This window comes from Sinohyriopsis cumingii, chromosome 4 (genome assembly GCF_028554795.1).
Source record: "Sinohyriopsis cumingii isolate HCF-2022 chromosome 4, ASM2855479v2, whole genome shotgun sequence".
Lineage (NCBI taxonomy): Eukaryota > Metazoa > Mollusca > Bivalvia > Unionida > Unionidae > Sinohyriopsis > Sinohyriopsis cumingii.
This window is the reverse complement of record NC_142964.1, coordinates 108,647,059-108,667,085: the sequence shown is the minus strand read 5'-3', so window position 1 is coordinate 108,667,085 and position 20,027 is coordinate 108,647,059. Positions and strand designations below refer to the sequence as shown.

Genomic DNA, 20,027 nt, shown 5'->3' with positions numbered 1-20,027 from the left:
CCCGAAAGTCATATCTTAAAATGCTTGATCCAATTCATCATCAGGGAATAAGACTGGCTCTGGGAGCATTTAAAACATCCCCGTGTGAAAGCCTTCTAGCTGAGGCGAATGAACCACCGTTATCGCATCGCAGACAAATGCTTTCCGCACAGTATGCTCTGAAATTAAAATCAAACCCTCTGAATCCTGCTTTTTCGGCTGTTTTTCAACCCAAATACAAAACTTTATACGGAAATAAACCAAACGTCATACCTTCCTTTGGCATTAGAATATCATCCAGCCTTGACACTACAAATATAGATCTTTCTAAAATTCAGAAAACGTCCATCTCCGAAACACCACCCTGGCTAATTAAACAAACAAAAGTTCTTTTCACGCTACACGATGGCAAAAAATCCGAAACAAACCGTTCTGTCTTCCACAACTCTTACCATGAACTCCTCACCGAATTTAAAAACTACACCAGAATTTATACGGATGGATCAAAGGATGAGGAAAAGGCTGCTGCAGCCTTTGTTTGTGGAAATCACACAACGCAAGTTCGTTTACCAAACGGAGCATCAATTTTTACAGCCGAAATCAGAGCAATAGACCTTGCTCTGCAACATATAGAAAAGAAACACATTTTAAACAGTATCATCTTCTCCGACTCGCTATCAGTACTCCAGTCACTACACAATAGAAAACTGGAGAACCCATTATTAAAAAACATACTCGTCAAAAATACCGAGCTGAGTATCTCCCACAATATAATATACTGTTGGTTACCTAGCCACATTGGCATTAAAGGTAACGAAAAAGCAGATCGCGCTGCTAAAATGGCCCTTACTCAAGAACCATCTGATTTTAAAATACCATATACTGATTTTAAACCTTGTATCAGAAAGTTCTTTCGTCAGAAGTGGCAGGCATCATGGAATGATGCTGTAAATAACAAACTTCATGCCATCAAGCCATCTCTAGGAGAATGGACTCCTTCCTACAGAACCATTCGTAGGGAGGAGATAGTCATTGCAAGAATCCGAATTGGTCATACTTATATCACCCACACCCACATACTAAAAGTGAAGACCCTCCAGAGTGCGTTTCTTGCAATGAACCATTCACTGTCAAGCACTTTATGATAGAGTGCTTTGACCTACAACCTACGCGCGATCGTTATTACATTGTGCATGACATGAAAGAACTTTTTGATACTATAAAAATCACTCGTATTATAGAGTTCCTGAAAGCCGTAAATATTTACCCTAAACTCTGACTTTTATGCTATCACCTTGTGCAGTTTTATGCAATATACATATACCGTCCCATTTTAATAACTATTCATCATTTTTACATCTCCCGTTGATCGGGAAGCTTTATTTTGCACGGTTATCATCTTACCGTTTTTAATTTCTACCATTTGTTCTTTTATATCGCTGGCCGATATAGGACCTTTTATACGTTTTAAAAGATTATAGAAATAACACTTTGTTTGGCGCTAAATAGCCTAACAGTGCCGATGCGCCGTTAAAAATAAATCAATCAATCAATCAATCATACTTACTTATTATTATTAAATATTGTCGCATTTCTTGCCACTTGTCTAAATTAAAGGTAAATTCCCAGTAAATAAATAATTAGAGCAATTGTAGAATAGTTAAGATTCCTCCATCTGGAGTTTTCATTTAATGCCTTAACGTTTCTAAAATGCGAGCGAATCCGTATATCCGAAAAATTAGTGGGACTCACAATTTGTTTCTCTTTTGAGTCTTTTTCACATTTGAAAAGAAGTCGCTTTCTGACTGATTATGTAAGAGAAGAGTTAGACACACAGAGAGAATGAAAATAGAAAGAATGTGTGGTCATGAGTGCATAGATGACAGTGTGTGTAATAATGGATAAAGTTAAGAAAGATGTTATTGTACTATATATTATCATGACTACACGCATTTTATGAAGAATTACCTGACCAATATATGTTTAAGACCATCAGCTAAAGACCAATATATTATTTTACTTTAAATGCCGTCTTTATTGCCATTTTGGCCACAATTGAAAGATGTTTTCAGTTCCAGATATCATTCTCTTAGTTATTTCAATCGCTAGTATGTGGCATGGATCACAAATTTCATAAACGTAATTTTATCAACTGAGTATGGCATCTGTGTATCCCTGGCACTTGAAAAGTGTCCCCTTGTTGGGCTCCTTGGTGGGTGGGGAGCACGGGTGCTGAATTTTTATTCAAGCCATCATGGATAATTCAAAAAAAAACCATAAACGTACCAAAACTGGATCAGAGTCGGATGATGAGCCATGTAGTGTGGAATCCTTTCCTCGCTTCATGGTCATCCAATCGAAAGACGAGGCTAAACAACTTGCTGCACTATCGCCATTTATAGTCGAAAAGACTATACTTGGATAAGTCGGCAAGCCGAAAAGTGTCAAAAAACTAAAATCTGGCGGCCTACTTGTAGAGTGTGAGCGAAAAGCACATACTGAAAATAGCTTAAAAATTAACACCTTTCACCATATTCCAGTAACCTGTTTCGCCCACTCTACACGTAATACATCAAAAGGCGTCATTCGTTGCCGTGACCTAGCTGGTGTCAGCGACAAAGAAATCGTCGAGGGCATGAAAAATGAAGGTGTCACTGCAGTCCGCAGAATTCGTATCAAACGAAACAACAATCTGCAGGACACCAACACTATTATACTCACCTTTAATAAGCCAACATTACCTAAAGTGGTCAAAGTTGGCTTCCTACAAGTTAAGGCTGAGATATACATACCCAATCCCCTCTGATCCTACAAATGTCAAAAGTACGGTTATCATGAAGACCGATGCTCCAGAAGCCAAATATGTGGCCGATGTGGAGACCCCTCTCAACGGGAATCCGAGTGTAAAGCCAGTCCACATTGCGTAAACTGCGGAAAGGAACACCATGCTAATCAAAAGATTGCGATACATGGAAACAGGAGAAGGAAATCCAAAGGATTAAATACACATCCACCATTCCTTATCCAGAGGCCAGGAAGCTTGTTCAAGCTAGATCACTCCCCGGGTCATCCTTCTCAACTGTAGTGAAGAGCAGCCAAAAAGCAACGAAAGACACACAAACTCAAACAAACCCACCTGAATCCCATTCCGACTCGAACATCCCGCACTACAAACCTCAGAAAAACTCAACATCGACACAAACAACAGTCAACAATACTGCACCACGAAGATCACCAAACAGTAAGAAAAAGTTGCAAACAAATAGGCAGCAAAAGGGGTCTGATGACCCCATAAAGCTGCACAATAGGTTTGGAGACTTGGAGGACATAGATGCAGAAGAATCTGCTCCATGTCTTCAAGGTGGCTCCAGACCTAACAACAAAAAATACACCCCCGTACTTCCTTCAGATAAATAACCAGATTGCCTCCGCGAAAGGTCTAACCTAGCTCCAGAATCTTTAATATAAAGTTGTAATGAAGAACACTATCTTACAATGGAACTGTAGAGGACTTAAAGTCAACTACCATGATATTCTTTAGCTTTTAAACGAACATGATCCTGCTGTACTATGTCTTCAGGAAACATTTTTGAAAAATACGGATAACATCACACTTAAAACCTACTATCTGTTTAACAACTACTCCAAAATGTTGACAGGGCCTCAGGAGGAGTCTCTGTTATTGTAAACAACAGAGCCCCTCATAGCATCATAACTTTAAACACAAATTTACAAGCCATTGCTGTAAGCGTCACTCTACATCGAGTGATTACATTTTGCTCTATTTACTTACCACCAAACACTAACCTAGTAAAAACGAATTAGACGTCCTTGTTCAACAGCTTCCCGCGACATTTGTTTTACTTGGGGATGTTAATGCCCATAACATTTTATGGGGATCGAATCATATAAGTGACAGAGGTCACAAAGTTGAAGACTTTATTTCTAGACACGATCTGTGTGTATATAATACCAAAACACCTACATATTTACACCCAGGCACGGGTACATACACATGCATCGATTTGACGATTTGTTCTCTTTCGCTGCTTTTGGACTATGAATGGAAGTTCGCTGATGACCTTCACAGCAGCGATCACTTCCCAGTCTCCCTTGTAAATCATAACTCTACAACTGATGAAGTAATTCCACAATGGAATTTAAAGAAGGCTGACTGGGCCAAGTTCGAAACACTCTGTACAACTAGGCTGAATGAGGATACAGTTTTCAAATTTAAGGATCCCATTCAGCATTTTACATCTATTTTAACAGACATTGCAGAAGAATCTATCCCCAAGTCCTCAACAAACTGTAAAAGAACCCTAAAACCTTGGCTCACTAAGGAATGTAAGGAAGCCATACGGCAACGCCGAGAAGCATTAAAAAATTTAATAATCACCCGACGCCCGAAAACTTAAATATATATCGCATTGTCCGGCCCAAAGCTCGCCGCACAATCAAAGAAAGTAAAAGAGCATCATGGAAGAAATATTTTTCTTCTTTAAACTCTCGTTCCTCTGTTAAGAAAGTTTGGGACACTATACGCTAAATAAACGGAAAGAGAAAACAAGACCCTCTCCGACATCTGACACTGAACGATAACAACTTTAGTTCAAAACGTGACATTGCAAATATTCTTGCTGACAGTTTCTCAAAAAATTCCTCATTATCTAATTATTCAGAAGCCTTCCGAAAACTTTAAACTCAAAAAGAAAAGTCACGTTTAAAATTCGCATCTAACAACTTGGAAAGTTATAATCAATTGTTCTCACTATCGGAGCTTAGGGAGGCTTTAGATAAGGCCCATGATACTTCCGCTGGGCCTGACGAAATACATTACCAGTTTTTAAAACACCTTCCAGAATCATCTTTAACATCTCTTTTGAAACTCTTCAATGATCTATGGATTACTGGTAATGTACCAAACATCTGGAAAGAAGCAACTGTAATACCAGTCCCCAAACCCTGTAAAGATAGCGAAGACCCCAACAGCTATCGACCAATTGCACTCACAAGCCGTGTGTGCAAAACAATGGAACGAATGATCAATTCTCGGCTTGTATGGTACCTGGAAGCTAACAATTTAATATCTCCTTTCCAAAGTGGCTTTCGATATGGCCGGAGCACCAATGATCATCTCGTTAGACTGGAAACATTTATTCGCGATGCATTTATTAAGAAAGAACATTTAGTAGCGGTTTTCTTTGATTTAGAAAAGGCCTATGACACGACATGGAAGTACGGGATACTAAATGACCTGAACGATCTAGGTCTAAAAGGCCGTCTGCCCTCTTTCATATCCAACTTTCTCTCCGAAAGAGAATTCAAAGTACGAGTGGGTTCTACCCTCTCAGATCTGCACGAACAAGAGATGGGTGTTCCCCAGGGCAGTATTTTATCTGTGACGCTCTTTAACATCAAAATCAATAGCATCACCAAGTGTTTGATTCCTGGTGTGGATTGCTCGTTATACGTTGATGATTTTCTAATATGTTATCGGTCAAAGCACATGCATACAATTGAAAGACAACTGCAGCAAAATATAAACAAAATTCAAAATTGGGCCAATGCAAACGGTTTCAAATTCTCGAAATCAAAAACGGTATGCATGCATTTCTGTCAGTTACGAAAACATCACGATGAACCGAACCTCACGCTGGATGGAACACCTATTCCAGTTGTTGAGGAAACCAAATTTTTAGGTATAATCTTTGACAGAAAACTGACCTTTATTCCACACCTAAAGAATATAAATGCTAAATGCTTAAAAGCACTTAACCTACTTAAAGTAGTAGCGCACACTGAATGGGGTGCTGATAGAAAAGTCATCCTAAATTTATACAGAACGTTTATTCGCTCCAAACTGGACTATGGTTGCGTTGTGTATGGTTCAGCCAGAAAATCGTATCTTAAAATGCTTGATCCAATTCATCATCAGGGAATAAGACTGGCTCTGGGAGCATTTAAAACATCCCCGTGTGAAAGCCTTCTAGCTGAGGCGAATGAACCACCGTTATCGCATCGTAGAGAAATGCTTGCCGCACAGTATGCTCTCAAATTAAAATCAAACCCTCTGAATCCTGCTTTTTCGGCTGTTTTTCAACCCAAATACAAAACTTTATACGAAAATAAACCAAACGCCATACCTTCCTTTGGCATTAGAATATCATCCAGCCTTGACACTACAAATATAGATCTTTCTAAAATTCAGAAAACGTCCATCTCCGAAACACCACCCAGGCTATTTAAACAACCAAAAGTACGTTTTACGCTACACGATGGAAAAAAATCCGAAACAAACCCTTCCGTCTTCCACAACTCTTACCATGAACTCCTCATCGAAGTTAAAAACTGCACCAGAATTTACACTGATGGATCAAAGGATGAGGAAAAGGCTGCTGCAGCCTTTGTTTGTGGAAATCACACAACGCAAGTTCGCTTACCAAATGGAGCATCAATGTTTACAGCCGAAATCAGAGCAATAGACCTTGCTCTGCAACATATAGAAAAGAACCATATTTTAAACAGTATCATCTTCTCCGACTCGCTATCAGTAATCCAGTCTCTACACAATAGAAAACTGGAGAACCCATTATTAAAAAACATACTCTTCAAAACTACCGAGCTGAGTGTCTCCCACAATATAATATACTGTTGGTTACCTAGCCACATTGGTATTAAAGGTAACGAAAAAGCAGATCGCGCTGCTAAAATGGCCCTTACTCAGGAACCATCTGATTTTAAAATACCGTATACTGATTTTAAACCTTGTATCAGAAAGTTCTTTCGTCAGAAGTGGCAGGCATCATGGAATGATGCCGTGAATAACAAACTTCATGCAATCAAGCCAACTCTAGGAGAATGGACTCCTTCCTACAGAACCATTCGTAGGGAGGAGGTAGTCATTGCAAGAATCCGAATTGGTCATACTTATATCACCCACACCCACATACATAATGGTGGAGATCCACCAAAGTGCGTTTCTTGCAATGAACCATTCACTGTCAAGCGCTTCATGATAGAGTGCTATGACCTGCAACCTACTCGCGATCGTTATTACATTGTGCATGACATGAAAGAACTTTTTGATATTATAAACATCACTCGTAGTATAGAGTTCCTGAAAGCCGTAAATATTTACTCAAAACTCTGACTTTTATGCTATCACCTTCTGCAGTTTTATACAATATATATACCGTCCCATTTTAATACCTACTCATCGTTTTTACATCTCCCGTTGATCGGGAAGCTTTATTTTGCACCGTTACCATCTTACGGTTTTTAGTTTCAACCAATTCTTCTTTTATATCGCTGGTTGATATAGGGCCTTTATAATTTTTTAAAAAGTATACAAATTACATTTTGTTTGGCGCTAAATAGCCTAACAGTGCTAATGCGCCGTTAAAAAATCAATCAATCAATCTATGAATTATCTAGTTCATAACGCCGTAGACTTATATTGTAAACTGTCAAAAGAAGAGCATTGCGTTCAGTATGTTATTTCTCATAGGACGAACATAATGTGTCCCAGAAAAGCGCTCTGCTACAATTACTGTTACATATCTAAATTGTCTTATCGTGTAAATTTTCCAACATTGAAAACCTTGAAGTCAAAATCTTATCATTGGAAGAAATATTAACAAAGTGATGTAATTCTAAGAAAATCTAATCAGGGTATTTATTTGTAAATAGAAGGAGCTTGAACTGTTTCACCGCTTTGCCACATGTGACTTTGGTTTCTTTTGGTTAAATATTTGTTCATAAAAGGACAAGGTCCAAAAGGTTAAAAAATGCGTCAGTGAAGCGTCCAAATATATGAATCTGAAATATACACATATAATCATGATAAAGTCTTTCAATTCTCAAAATTTCCATTCAACAGTTACTGCATTAAATGTATTCAGGAGATATCAATCAACAGGAGCAAGTTACAATCCGTTCTCCTAAAGAGAGACCTTTCCTAATACCTCCCAATCTTCAAATGCTGACAAGACCGTTGAAACGTACCACATTCTCTCTCATCAGAGTCGTCAGGGCAATCTTTATCAAGGTCGCATCGATATGACGCAGGTATGCATTGACCACTGTCACACCGAAACTTATCTGTAGGGCAAGTATGGTCATCTGAAATAAATGATAAGAAGATTATTATTCGAACTTTATTTACGTTTTTGTTTTTGTAAAACATGACCTTTTGGGGATACAACTAATTTTGAATTAGCTCAAATTTACTTATTATTATTAAATATTGTCGCATTTCCTGCCACTTGTTTAAATTAAAGGTAAATTCCCAGTAAATAAATAATTAGAGCTGTTATAGAATAGTTAAGATTCCTCCAGCTTGAATTTTCATTTAATGCCTTAACGTTTCTAAAATGCGAGCGAATCCGTATATCCCAAAAACTATTGGGACTCACAATTTGTTTCTCTTTTGAGAGCCTTTTTCACATTTGAAAAGAAGAGTCTTTCTGACTGATTATGTAAGAGAAGGGTTAGATACACAGAGATAATGAAAATAGAAAGAATGTGTGGTTATGAGTGCATATATGTAAGTGTGTGTAATAGTGGATAAAGTTAAGAAAGATGTTATTGTACTATATATTATTTTGACTACATGCATTTTATGAAGAATTACCTGAACAATATATGTTTAAGACCATCAGCTAAAGACCAATATATTCTTTTACTTTAAATGCCGTCTTTATTGCCATTTCGGCCACAATTCAAAGATGTTTTCAGTTCCAGATATCATTCTCTTAGTTATTTCAATCGCTAGTATGTGGCATGTATCACAAATTTCATAAACGTTTATATTTGCATCAGACCGAGTTTAAAACTTTTTAATGTCCTCGATGTATAAAAGTCGCGATTGTATCGAACCAAAGACGGTAACTTTATAAGTCGTAATAGGATCGTTGTCTGTTTTGGATTCTTCAATATAGTATCTCAAACGTCACACCACTCAAAAGAAATAGAATATTGGAACAATTCTGATTACTTTGACAGACACACACACACACACACACACACACACACACACATACACACACACATTTTTTGCGTCCTTGTTTGACAGATCAGGCCACTACAGCACTGGTTAATTGTCATTAATCTAGTATATAGTGTGTCAGGAATTTCTTAAACAAATATATTTCAAAATTTCTACTGAGCTTCCCTTTCTTATCAGCATTTTTCAAGGTAAAATCTTCCCCCTGCGGGTCCGGTGTTGTAGAATTGGCGCAACGTACCTCGCTACGTGTCGTAAAAGGTGACTAAGTAGAGGCAACCTGTTTACCGTGGGTTGCGTCCCGTGTCGGGGGAGGAAAAGATCCTGGTAGTTGAGCAGAGGCTTTCAATGCAATACACTACTTTGGCCTCTACTTCTCTGAGACGGGTGGTCGGAATGGGCCCGGTTCCGACAAATCGGCTCTTCACGCCGAGCCCTAGGAAGTCTTTATTTACTCTCTCACCTTCTTTACCTTTCTCCTTGTATCTCTCTTTATAGCACCGTTGCCCTTATATTCTATTCCTTTATCTTTCCCTTTCCCAAGTCTTAGAAGACTTCCTAGAAGGCTGTGGCTTAACCGGTCAAATGGGGATTAATTTTACCGACCTTAGAAATTGGCGACTTCAGGGTCAATCAAAGGTAATTTTATCAACTGGGTATGGCATCTGTGTATCCCTGGCACTTGAAAAGTGTCCCCTTGTTGGGCTCCTTGGTGGGTGGGGAGCACGGGTGCTCAATTTTAATAAAGCCAAGATGGAAAATAAAAAAAATCAAAACAAACGAACCAAAACTGGAACTGATTCAGATGATGAACCATATTGTGTGGAATTCTTTCCTCGCTTCATGGTCATCCAAGCAAAAGACGAAACGAAATCCCTAGACACACTATCGCCATTTATAGTCGAAAAGACTATACTTGGATTAGTCGGCAGACCCCAAAGCGTTAAAAAACTAAGATCAGGTGGTCTGCTTGTGGAATGCGAAAGTAAAGCACATACTGAGAACATCCAAAAAATTAAAATATTTCATGACATTCCAGTGTTTCGCACACACATCACTTAATACATCAAAAGGCGTCAAAAGGCGTCATTCGTTGCCGTGACCTAGCTGGTGTCAGCGACAAAGAAATCGTCGAGGGCATGAAAAATGAAAGTGTCACTGCAGTCCGTAGAATTCGTATCAAACGAAACAACCATCTGCAGGACACCAACACCATTATTCTCACCTTTAACAAACCAACGGTATCTAAAGTTGTCAAAGTTGGCTTCCTACAAGTTAAGGTTGAGATAAATATACCCAATCCTCTCCGATTCTACAAATGTCAAAAATACGGTCATCATGAAGACCGATGCTCCAGAAGCCAAATATGCGGCCGATGTGGAGACCCCTCTCACCGGGAATCCGAGTGTAAAGCCAGTCCACATTGCGTAAACTGCGGAAAGGAACACCATGCTAATCCAAAGGAATGTGACACATGTAAACAGGAGAAGGAAATTCAGAGGGTTAAATACACATCCAACATCCTCTATCCAGAGGCTAGGAAGCTTGTACAAGTTAGAACATCACTTCCATTCCCATCCTTCTCGGCTGTAGTGAAAGGCAGCCAAAGAGCAACCAAAGACGCCCAAACTCAAACAGACCAACCTGAATCCCATTCCGACTCAAACATCCCGTACTACAAACCCCTGAAAAATTCAACATCGACGCAAACAACATTCAACAATACTCCACCACCAAGATCACCAAATAGTAAGAAAAAGTTGCAAACAAATAGGCAGCAAAAGGGGTCCGATGACCCCATAAAGCTGCACAATAGGTTTGGGGACTTAGAGGACATGGATGGAGAAGAATCCGCTCCATGTCTTCAAGGTGGCTCCAGACCTAACAACAAAAAATATACCCCGTGCTTCCTCCAGAGAAATAACCAAACAGATTGCCTCCGCGAAAGGTCTAACCTAGCTCCAGAATCTTTAATATAAAGTTGTAATGAAGAACACCATCTTACAATGGAACTGTAGAAGACTTAAAGCCAACTACCATGCTATTCCTCTGCTTTTAAACGAACATGATCCTGCTGTACTATGTCTTCAGGAAATATTTTTAAAAAATACGGATAACATCACACTTAAAACCTACTCCCTGTTTAACAACTACTCACAAAATGTTGACAGGGCCTCAGGAGAAGTCTCTGTTATTGTGAACAACAGAGTCCCTCATAGCATCATCCCTTTAAACACAAATGTACAAGCCATTGCTGTAAGCATCACTCTTCATCGAGTGATTACATTTTGCTCTATTTACTTACCACCAAACACTAACCTAGTACCAAACGAACTCGACAATCTTGTTCAACAGCTTCCCGCATCCTTTGTTTTACTCGGGGATTTTAATGCCCATAACATTTTATGGGGATCAAATCATATAAGTGACAGAGGTCACAAAGTTGAAGACTTTATTTCTAGACACGATCTGTGTCTATATAACACCAAAACACCGACATATTTACACCCAGCTACGGGTACATTCACATGCATCGATTTGACAATTTGTTCTCCTACGCCGCTTTTGAACTATGAATGGAAGGTCGCTAATGACCTTTAGAGCAGCGATCACTTCCCAATCTCCCTTATAAAGAATAATTCTACAATTGAAGAAGTAATTCCACAATGGAATTTAAAGAAGGCCGACTTGGCCAAGTTCGAAACACTCTGTACAACTAGGCTGAATGAGGATACAGTTTTCAAATTTAAGGATCCCATTCAGCATTTTACATCTATTTTAACAGACATTGCAGAAGAATCTATCCCCATGTCCTCAACAAACTGTAAAAGAACCCTAAAACCTTGGCTCACTAAGGAATGTAAGGAAGCCATACAGCAACGCCGAGAGGCCTTAAAAAAATTTAACAATCATCCGACGCCCGAAAATTTAAGTAAATATCGTATTCTCTGGGCCAAAGCTCGCCGCACAATCAAAGAAAGTAAACGAGCATCATGGGTGAAACATGTTTCCTCTTTAAACTCTCGATCCTCAGTTAAGAAAGTTTGGGACACGATCCGCAAAATAAACGGAAAGAGAAAACACAATTCTTTCCGACATCTGAAACTGAACAATAACAATTTTAGCTCAATATGTGACATAGCAAATGTACTTCCTGATACATTCTCTAAACATTCCTCATCATCTAATTATTCCGAAGCCTTCCAAAAATTGAAAACTTAAAAAGAAAAGTCACGTTTGAAATTCACATCCAACAACTCGGAAAGCTACAACCAACTGTTTTCATTATCAGAAGTTATGGAGGCTTTAGACAAGGCCCATGATAGTTGCGCTGGGCCTGACAAAATACATTACCAGTTTTTAAAACATCTTCCAGAATCATCTTTAACATCTCTGTTGAAACTCTTCAATGATTTATTGATTACTGGTAACCTACCTAAAATATGGAAAGAAGCAACAGTAATACCAGTTCCCAAACCCGGTAAAGATAGCGAAGATCCTACCAACTATCGACCTATTGCACTCACAAGCTGCATGTGCAAAACAATAGAACGTATCATCAATTCTCGGCTTGTATGGTACCTGGAAACTAACAATTTAATATCTCCTTTCCAAAGTGGCTTTCGTTATGGACGGAGCACCAGCGATCATCTGGTTAGACTAGAAACATTCATCCGCGATGCATTTGTCAAAAAAGAAAATTTATTAGCAGTTTTCTTTGATTTAGAAAAGGCCTATGACACAACATGGAAGTACGGGATACTAAAAGACCTGCACGATCTAGGTCTAAAAGGCCGTCTGCCCTCTTTCATATCCAACTTTCTCTCCGAGAGAGAATTCAAGGTACGTGTGGGCTCTATTCTCTCAGATGTGCACGAGCAAGAGATGCGTGTGCCCCAGGGCAGTATTTTATCTGTGACACTTTTCAATATCAAAATTAATAACATCACCAAGTGTTTGACTCCTGGTGTGGATTGCTCACTATATGTTGAAGATTTTCTCATATGTTATCGGTCAAAGCACATGCATACAAATGAAAGACAACTACAGCAAAATATCAACAAGATTCAGAATTGGGCTAGTACGAACGGCTTCAAATTCTCGAAATCAAAAACGGTATGCATGCATTTCTGTCAATTACGAAGACTCCACGATGAACCTAAACTCACGCTGGACGGAACACCTATTCCAGTTGTTGAGGAAACAAAATTTTGGGGTATTATCTTTGACAGAAAACTGACTTTTATTCCACACCTAAAAAACTTGAAAGCCAAATGCTTAAAAGCACTTGACCTACTTAAAGTAGTAGCGCACACTGACTGGGGTGCTGATACAAAAGTCATCCTGAATTTATTTAGGACGTTTATTTGCTCCAAACTAGGCTATGGTTGCGTTGTGTATGGTTCGGCCCGAAAGTCATATCTTAAACTGCTTGATCCAATTCATCATCAGGGAATAAGACTGGCTCTGGGAGCATATAAAACATTACCGTGTGAAAGCCTTCTAGCTGAGGCGAATGAACCACACCGTTATCGCGTCGTCGAGAAATGCTTTCCGCACAGTATGCTCTCAAATTAAAATCAAACCCTCTGAATCCTGCTTTTTCGGCTGTTTCTCAACCCAAATACAAAACTTTAAACGAAAATAAACCAAACGCCATACCTTCCTTTTGCATTAGAATATCATCCAGCTTTGACACTATAAATATAGATCGTTCTAAAATTCAGAAAACTTCTATCTCCGAAATACCACCCTGGCTAATTAAACAACCAAAAGTACGTTTTACTCTTCACGATGGAAAAAAAATCCGAAACAAACCCTTCTGTCTTCCACAACTCTTACCATGAACTCCTCACCGAATTTAAAAACATCACCAGAATTTACATGATGGATCAAAGGATGAGGAAAAGGCTGCTGCAGCCTTTGTTTGTGGAAATCACAGAACGCAAGTTCGCTTACCAAATGGAGCATCAATTTTTACAGCCGAAATCAGAGCAATAGGCCTTGCTCTGCAACATATAGAAAAGAAACATATTTTAAACAGTATCATCTTCTGCGACTCGCTATCAGTACTCCAGTCACTACACAATAGAAAACTGGAGAACCCATTATTGAAAAACATACTCGTCAAAAATACCGAGCTGAGTGTCTCCCACAATATAATATACTGTTGGTTACCTAGCCACATTGGTATTAAAGGTAACGAAAAAGTAGATCGCACTGCTAAAAAGGCCCTTACTCAAGAACCATCCGATGTTAAAATACCATATACTGATTTGAAACCTTGTATCAGAAAGTTCTTTCGTCAGAAGTGGCAGGCATCATGGAATGATGCCGTGAATAACAAACTTCATGCAATCAAGCCAACTCTAGGAGAATGGACTCCTTCCTACAGAACCATTCGTAGGGAGGAGGTAGTCATTGCAAGAATCCGAATTAGTCATACTTTAAATCACCCACACACTAAAAGGTGAAGACCCACCAGAGTGCGTTTCTTGCAATGAACCATTCACTGTCAAGCACTTTATGATAGAGAGCTTTGACCTACATTCTTCGCGCGATCGTTATTATATATACCGTCCCATTTTAATACCTTTTCATCTTTTTTCATTAACATAGAATATTTACATCTGCCGTTGATCGGGAAGCTTTATTTTGCACCGTTACCATCTTACCCTTTTTAATTTCAACCATTTGTTCTTTTATATCGCTGGTCGATATAGGACCTTTTATAAGTTTTAAAAGATTATACAAATAACACTTTGTTTGGCGCTAAACAGCCTAGCAGTGCTAATGCGCCGTTAAAAATCAATCAATCAAGGTAAAATCCTGTTTCGGTGTACAGAGGTGAGGCTTTGAATTTGCAGCATTAAAGAAAGTAAGTATCGGGAGTAAAATCAAATTTGGTCCTGCATGTATGCCAGTGTTTTGAGGTTTTGGTTGTGAGGGGTTTCACTATATTGTCGTTATATCTCTCTGAAAAAGACTAAAATGACCATAAGATCAAGGATTGAGGATGGAAAGACTCAGTTGTAAAATTCAGCTACTAAGGATATGATTGGAATAGTTCTTATACAATAATTATGTTTTCATGGAAGAAGGAAAAACCTGCAGACAGTAAAATGAGGAACAATTCCAGACAATAAGAACCACCAAAGGAATTTTGGAAGACTTGGTATGTTTAATGAATGAAAAATGGACTAAGACCATCAGTTACGGAGTAATATATTCTTTTACCGTAAGTGCCGTCTTTATAGCCATTTGGCCACCATTCAAAAACTGATTTCATGTCCAGATATGATGATATCAATGATTTCAATCGTTATTATGTGGCATGGATCACAAATTTCATACATGTTTCTATTTGCATCATACCGAGTTTAAATTGTTTTGATGTCCTTCATGCCACCCATCAAGAAATAGAATATTGAAACAATATTGATTAGTTTGACACACACACACACACACAAACACACACACACACACATATCAAATTATATATATATATATATATATATATATATATATATATATATATATATATATATATATATATATATATATATATATATATATATATATATATATATTAACATGCATGGATTTAATAATAAATCCATTTCTACTTCATTTCGTTTGTATACTATTTATGTTCTCATTAATCTTCCCTCACTGACGCTTCTTTAGTTCAACATATTTCAACAGGTTTACAAATTCAACTTAAACTGAGCCAATTATGGAATTGCACCAAATTTCATGACATCATTAAGATAATATACTTGATTATCTAGTTCATTACGCCGTTGACTTATGTTGTAAACTGTCAAAAGAAGAGCATTGCGTTCAGTATTGTATTTCCCATAGGACGAACATAATGTGTCCCTGAAAAGCGCTCTGCTACAATCACTGTTACATATCTAAATTGTCTTATCGTGTAAATTATCCAACATTCAAAACCTTGAAGACAAAATCTTATCATTGTAAGAAATATTAACAAAATGATATAATTCCAAGAAAATCTAATATGGGTATTTATATGTAAATAGAAGGAACTTGAACTGTTTCACCGCTTTGCCACATGTGACTTTGGTTTCTTTTGACTAAATATTTGTTCATAAAAGGACAAGGTCCAAAAAGTTCAAAAATGCGTCAGTGAAACGTCCAAAGATATGGGTCTGAAATACGCACATATAACCATGATAAAGTCTTTCAATTCTCAAAATTTCCATTCAACAGTTACCGCATTAAATGGATTCAGGAGATATCAATCAACAGGAGCAAGTTACAATCCGTTCTCCTAAAAGCGAGACCTTTCTTAATACCTCCCAATTTATAAATGCTGAAAAGACCGTTGAATCGTACCACATTCTCTCTCATCAGAGGAGTCATCGCAATCGTCATAAAAGTTGCATCGATGTGACGCAGGTATGCATTGACCACTGTCACACCGAAACTTATCTGCAGGGCAAATATGGTCAGCTGAAATAAATGAAAAGAAGATTACTATTCGAACTTCATTTACTTTTGTGTTTTGTAAAACATGACCTTTCGGGGATACAACTAATTTTAATTAGCTAATACTTACTTATTATTATTAAATATTTTCGCATTTCCTGCCACTTGTCTAAATTAAAGGTAAATTTCCAGTAAATAAACAATTAGAGCAATTGTAGAATAATTAAGATTCCTCCAGCTTGAGTTGTTATTTAATGCCTTAACGTTTCTAAAATGCGAGCAAACCGGTATATCCCAAAAATTATTGGGACTCACAATTTGCTTCTCTTTCGAGAGTCTTTTTCACATTTGAAAAGAAGTCTCTTTCGGACTGCTTATTTAAGAGGAGAGTCAGACACACAGATAGAATGAAAATAGAAAGAAGGTTTGGTTATGAGTGCATATATGTCAGTGTGTCTAATAATGGATAAAGTTAAGAAATATGTGATTGTACTATATATTATGTTGACTACACGCATTTTATGAAGAATTACCTGAACAATATATGGTAAAGACCATCAGCTAAAAGCAATATATTCTTTTACTTTAAATGCCGTCTTTAATGCCATTTTCTCCACAATTCACAACTATTTTCAGGTCCTGATATCATTATCTCAGTTATTTCAATCGCTAGTTTGTGGCATGGATCACAAATTTCATAAACGTTTATATCTGCATCAGACCGAGTTTAAATCTTTAGAATATCCTCGATATATAAAAGTCGCGATTGTCCTCGATGTATAAAAGTCGCGATTATATCGAACCAAAGACGGTAAGTGTATAAATTGTAATAGGATCGTTGTCTGTATTGGAGTTTCGGTTGTGAGTGGTTTCACTATATTTTCGTTATATGTCTCTGAAAAAGACTAAAATCGTATGTTTAATGAATGAAGAAGAGACTAAGACCATCAGTTACGGAGCAATATATTATTTTACTTTAAGTGCTGTCTTTATAGCCAATTTCCACCATTCAAAAAATGAATTCATGTCCTGATATCATTATCTCAGTGATTTAAATCGTTATTATGTGGCATGCATCAGGAATTTCATACTAGTTTATATTTGTATCATACCGAGTTTAAATTTTTTGGTGTCCTTGATTTATAAAATTCACGAATATATCGAACAAAAGCCGATAACTGTCTAAATTGTAATAGGATCGTTGTCTGTTTTGGATTATTCAATATAGTATCTCAAACGTCATGCCACTCTAAAGAAATAGAATATTGAAACAATATTGATTACTTTGAAACACACACACACACACACATTTTTCGAAACCTTGTTTCGCAGATCAGGCCACTACAGCACCGGTTAATTGTCATTAATCTGTTATAGAGTGTGTCAGGAATTTCTTAAAGAAATATATTTGCAATTTTCAACTGAGCGTCCGTTTTGTATGAGTATTTTTCAAGGTAAAATCTTATTTCGGTGTACAGAGGTGAGGCTTTCAACTTACAGCAGCGGAAAAGGATGATATTAAAGAAGGAAAGTATCGGGAGTTAAATCAAATTCGGTCTTGCGTGTATGCCAGTGTTTTCAGGTTTCGGTTTTGAGTGGTTTCACTATATTTTCGTTATATGTCTCTCAAAAAGACTAAAAAGGACCATAGGATCAGGGATTTAGGATGGAAAGACTCAGGTGGAAAAATCAGCTACGAATGATATGAGTGGAATGGTTCGTATGCAGTATATATGTTTTCATGCAAGAAGGAAAAACAACAGACAATACAATGAGGAACTATTCCAGACAATAAGCACCACCAACGGAATTTTGGAAGACTTGTGTTGGTATGTTTAATGAATGAAGAAGAGACTAAAACCATCAGTTACGGAGCAATATATTATTTTACTTTAAGTGCTGTCTTTATAACCATTTTCCACCATTCAAAAAATGATTTCATGTCCTGATATCATTATCTCAGTGATTTCTATCGTTATTATGTGGCATGGATCAGAATATTCATACAAGTTTATATTAGCATCATATCGAGTTTCAAATTTTTTAACATCCTCGATTTATAAAATTCGCGAATATATCGAAACAATGACGGTAACTGTCTAAATTGCAATCTTGCAATTGGATCGCTGTCTGTTTTGGATTCTTCAGTATAGTATCTGAAACTTCATGCCACCCATCAACAAATATAATATGGAAACAATATTGATTACTTTGATACACACAGACATATAGACACACACACACACACACACACACACACACATATATATATATATATATATATATATATATATATATATATATATATATATATATATATATATATACAGGTATATGTATGAACATTCATGGATTTAATAATACATCCAATTATAGTTCATTTCGTTTGTATGCTATTTATGTTCTCATTAATTTTCCCACACTGACGCTTCTTTAGTTCAGCATATATTAACAGGTTTACAAATTCAACTTGAAATGCGCCAAGTATGGAATGGTACCAAATTTAGAATAGTTATTATATCACTGAAGAAACAATAAATATTGTCTCAGGCTGTGAATCATTTTGTCACAAAAAACAACTAATGTGATATCTGCCATTGCACATATCAAATCTTGATTTTATTAGCATTTGAGTATATATTACAAAAGACGGCTCTATTTCATAATTTAAAGCTATTTTTCTCCATTTTATTTTGCATTGTCATTTGATTCCTTGTAGGAAACACCTAATTGGAATTAGACTCGAAAGATTACAAATGGTTCATGACATTATTAGCCGCATATGCATAATAACCTTTTTAATTACATTAGTTTTATATGCGTCATTACCTAATTCGTTACATCATTAATCTTAATTGCAGCATTGCAAGTTTATGACATCACTACTCTGAATGCTTCTTTTCCTTTTTCATTACATCATTAGACTAATATACGTTATTACCAATTTCATGACATCATTAACGTAATATACTTCATTATCTAGTTCATAACGCCGTTGACGTATATTGTAAACTGTCGTAAGCAGAGCATTGCCTTCAGAATGTTATTGCTCATAGGACGAACATAATGTGTCCCTCAAAAGTACTCTGTTCCAATCACTGTTACATATCTAAATTGTCTTATCGTGTAAATTTTCCAACATTCAAAACATCACGATGAACCGAACCTCACGCTGGACGGAACACCTATTCCAGTTGTTGAGGAAACCAAATTTTTAGGTATAATCTTTGACAGAAAACTGACCTTTATTCCACACCTAAAGAATTTAAATGCTAAATGCTTAAAAGCACTTGACCTACTTAAAGTTGTAGCGCACACTGACTGGGGTGCTGATAGAAAAGTCATCCTGAATTTATACAGAACGTTTATTCGCTCCAAACTGGACTATGGTTGCGTTGTGTATGGTTCAGCCAGAAAATCGTATCTTAAAATGCTTGATCCAATTCATCATCAGGGAATAAGACTGGCTCTGGGAGCATTTAAAACATCCCGTGTTAAAGCCTTCTAGCTGAGGCGAATGAACCACCGTTATCGTATCGTAGAGAAATGCTTGCCGCACAGTATGCCCTCAAATTAAAATCAAACC

General features: G+C 37.2%; 1 protein-coding gene across 1 annotated transcript in view; it reads right to left on the bottom strand.

Annotated features, from left to right (window-relative positions):
• Nucleotides 1-20,027, bottom strand: part of LOC149801855 (uncharacterized) — a 152,898-nt gene that overhangs the window by 99,928 nt on the left and 32,943 nt on the right. Inside the window, exons 10-11 of the mRNA XM_089956860.1 lie at nt 16,349-16,465; nt 7,987-8,103 (exon numbers count right to left, since the gene is read on the bottom strand). Coding sequence (XP_089812986.1) covers nt 7,987-8,103; nt 16,349-16,465 — 234 coding nt within the window. The remainder of the gene's footprint in view (nt 1-7,986; nt 8,104-16,348; nt 16,466-20,027) is intronic.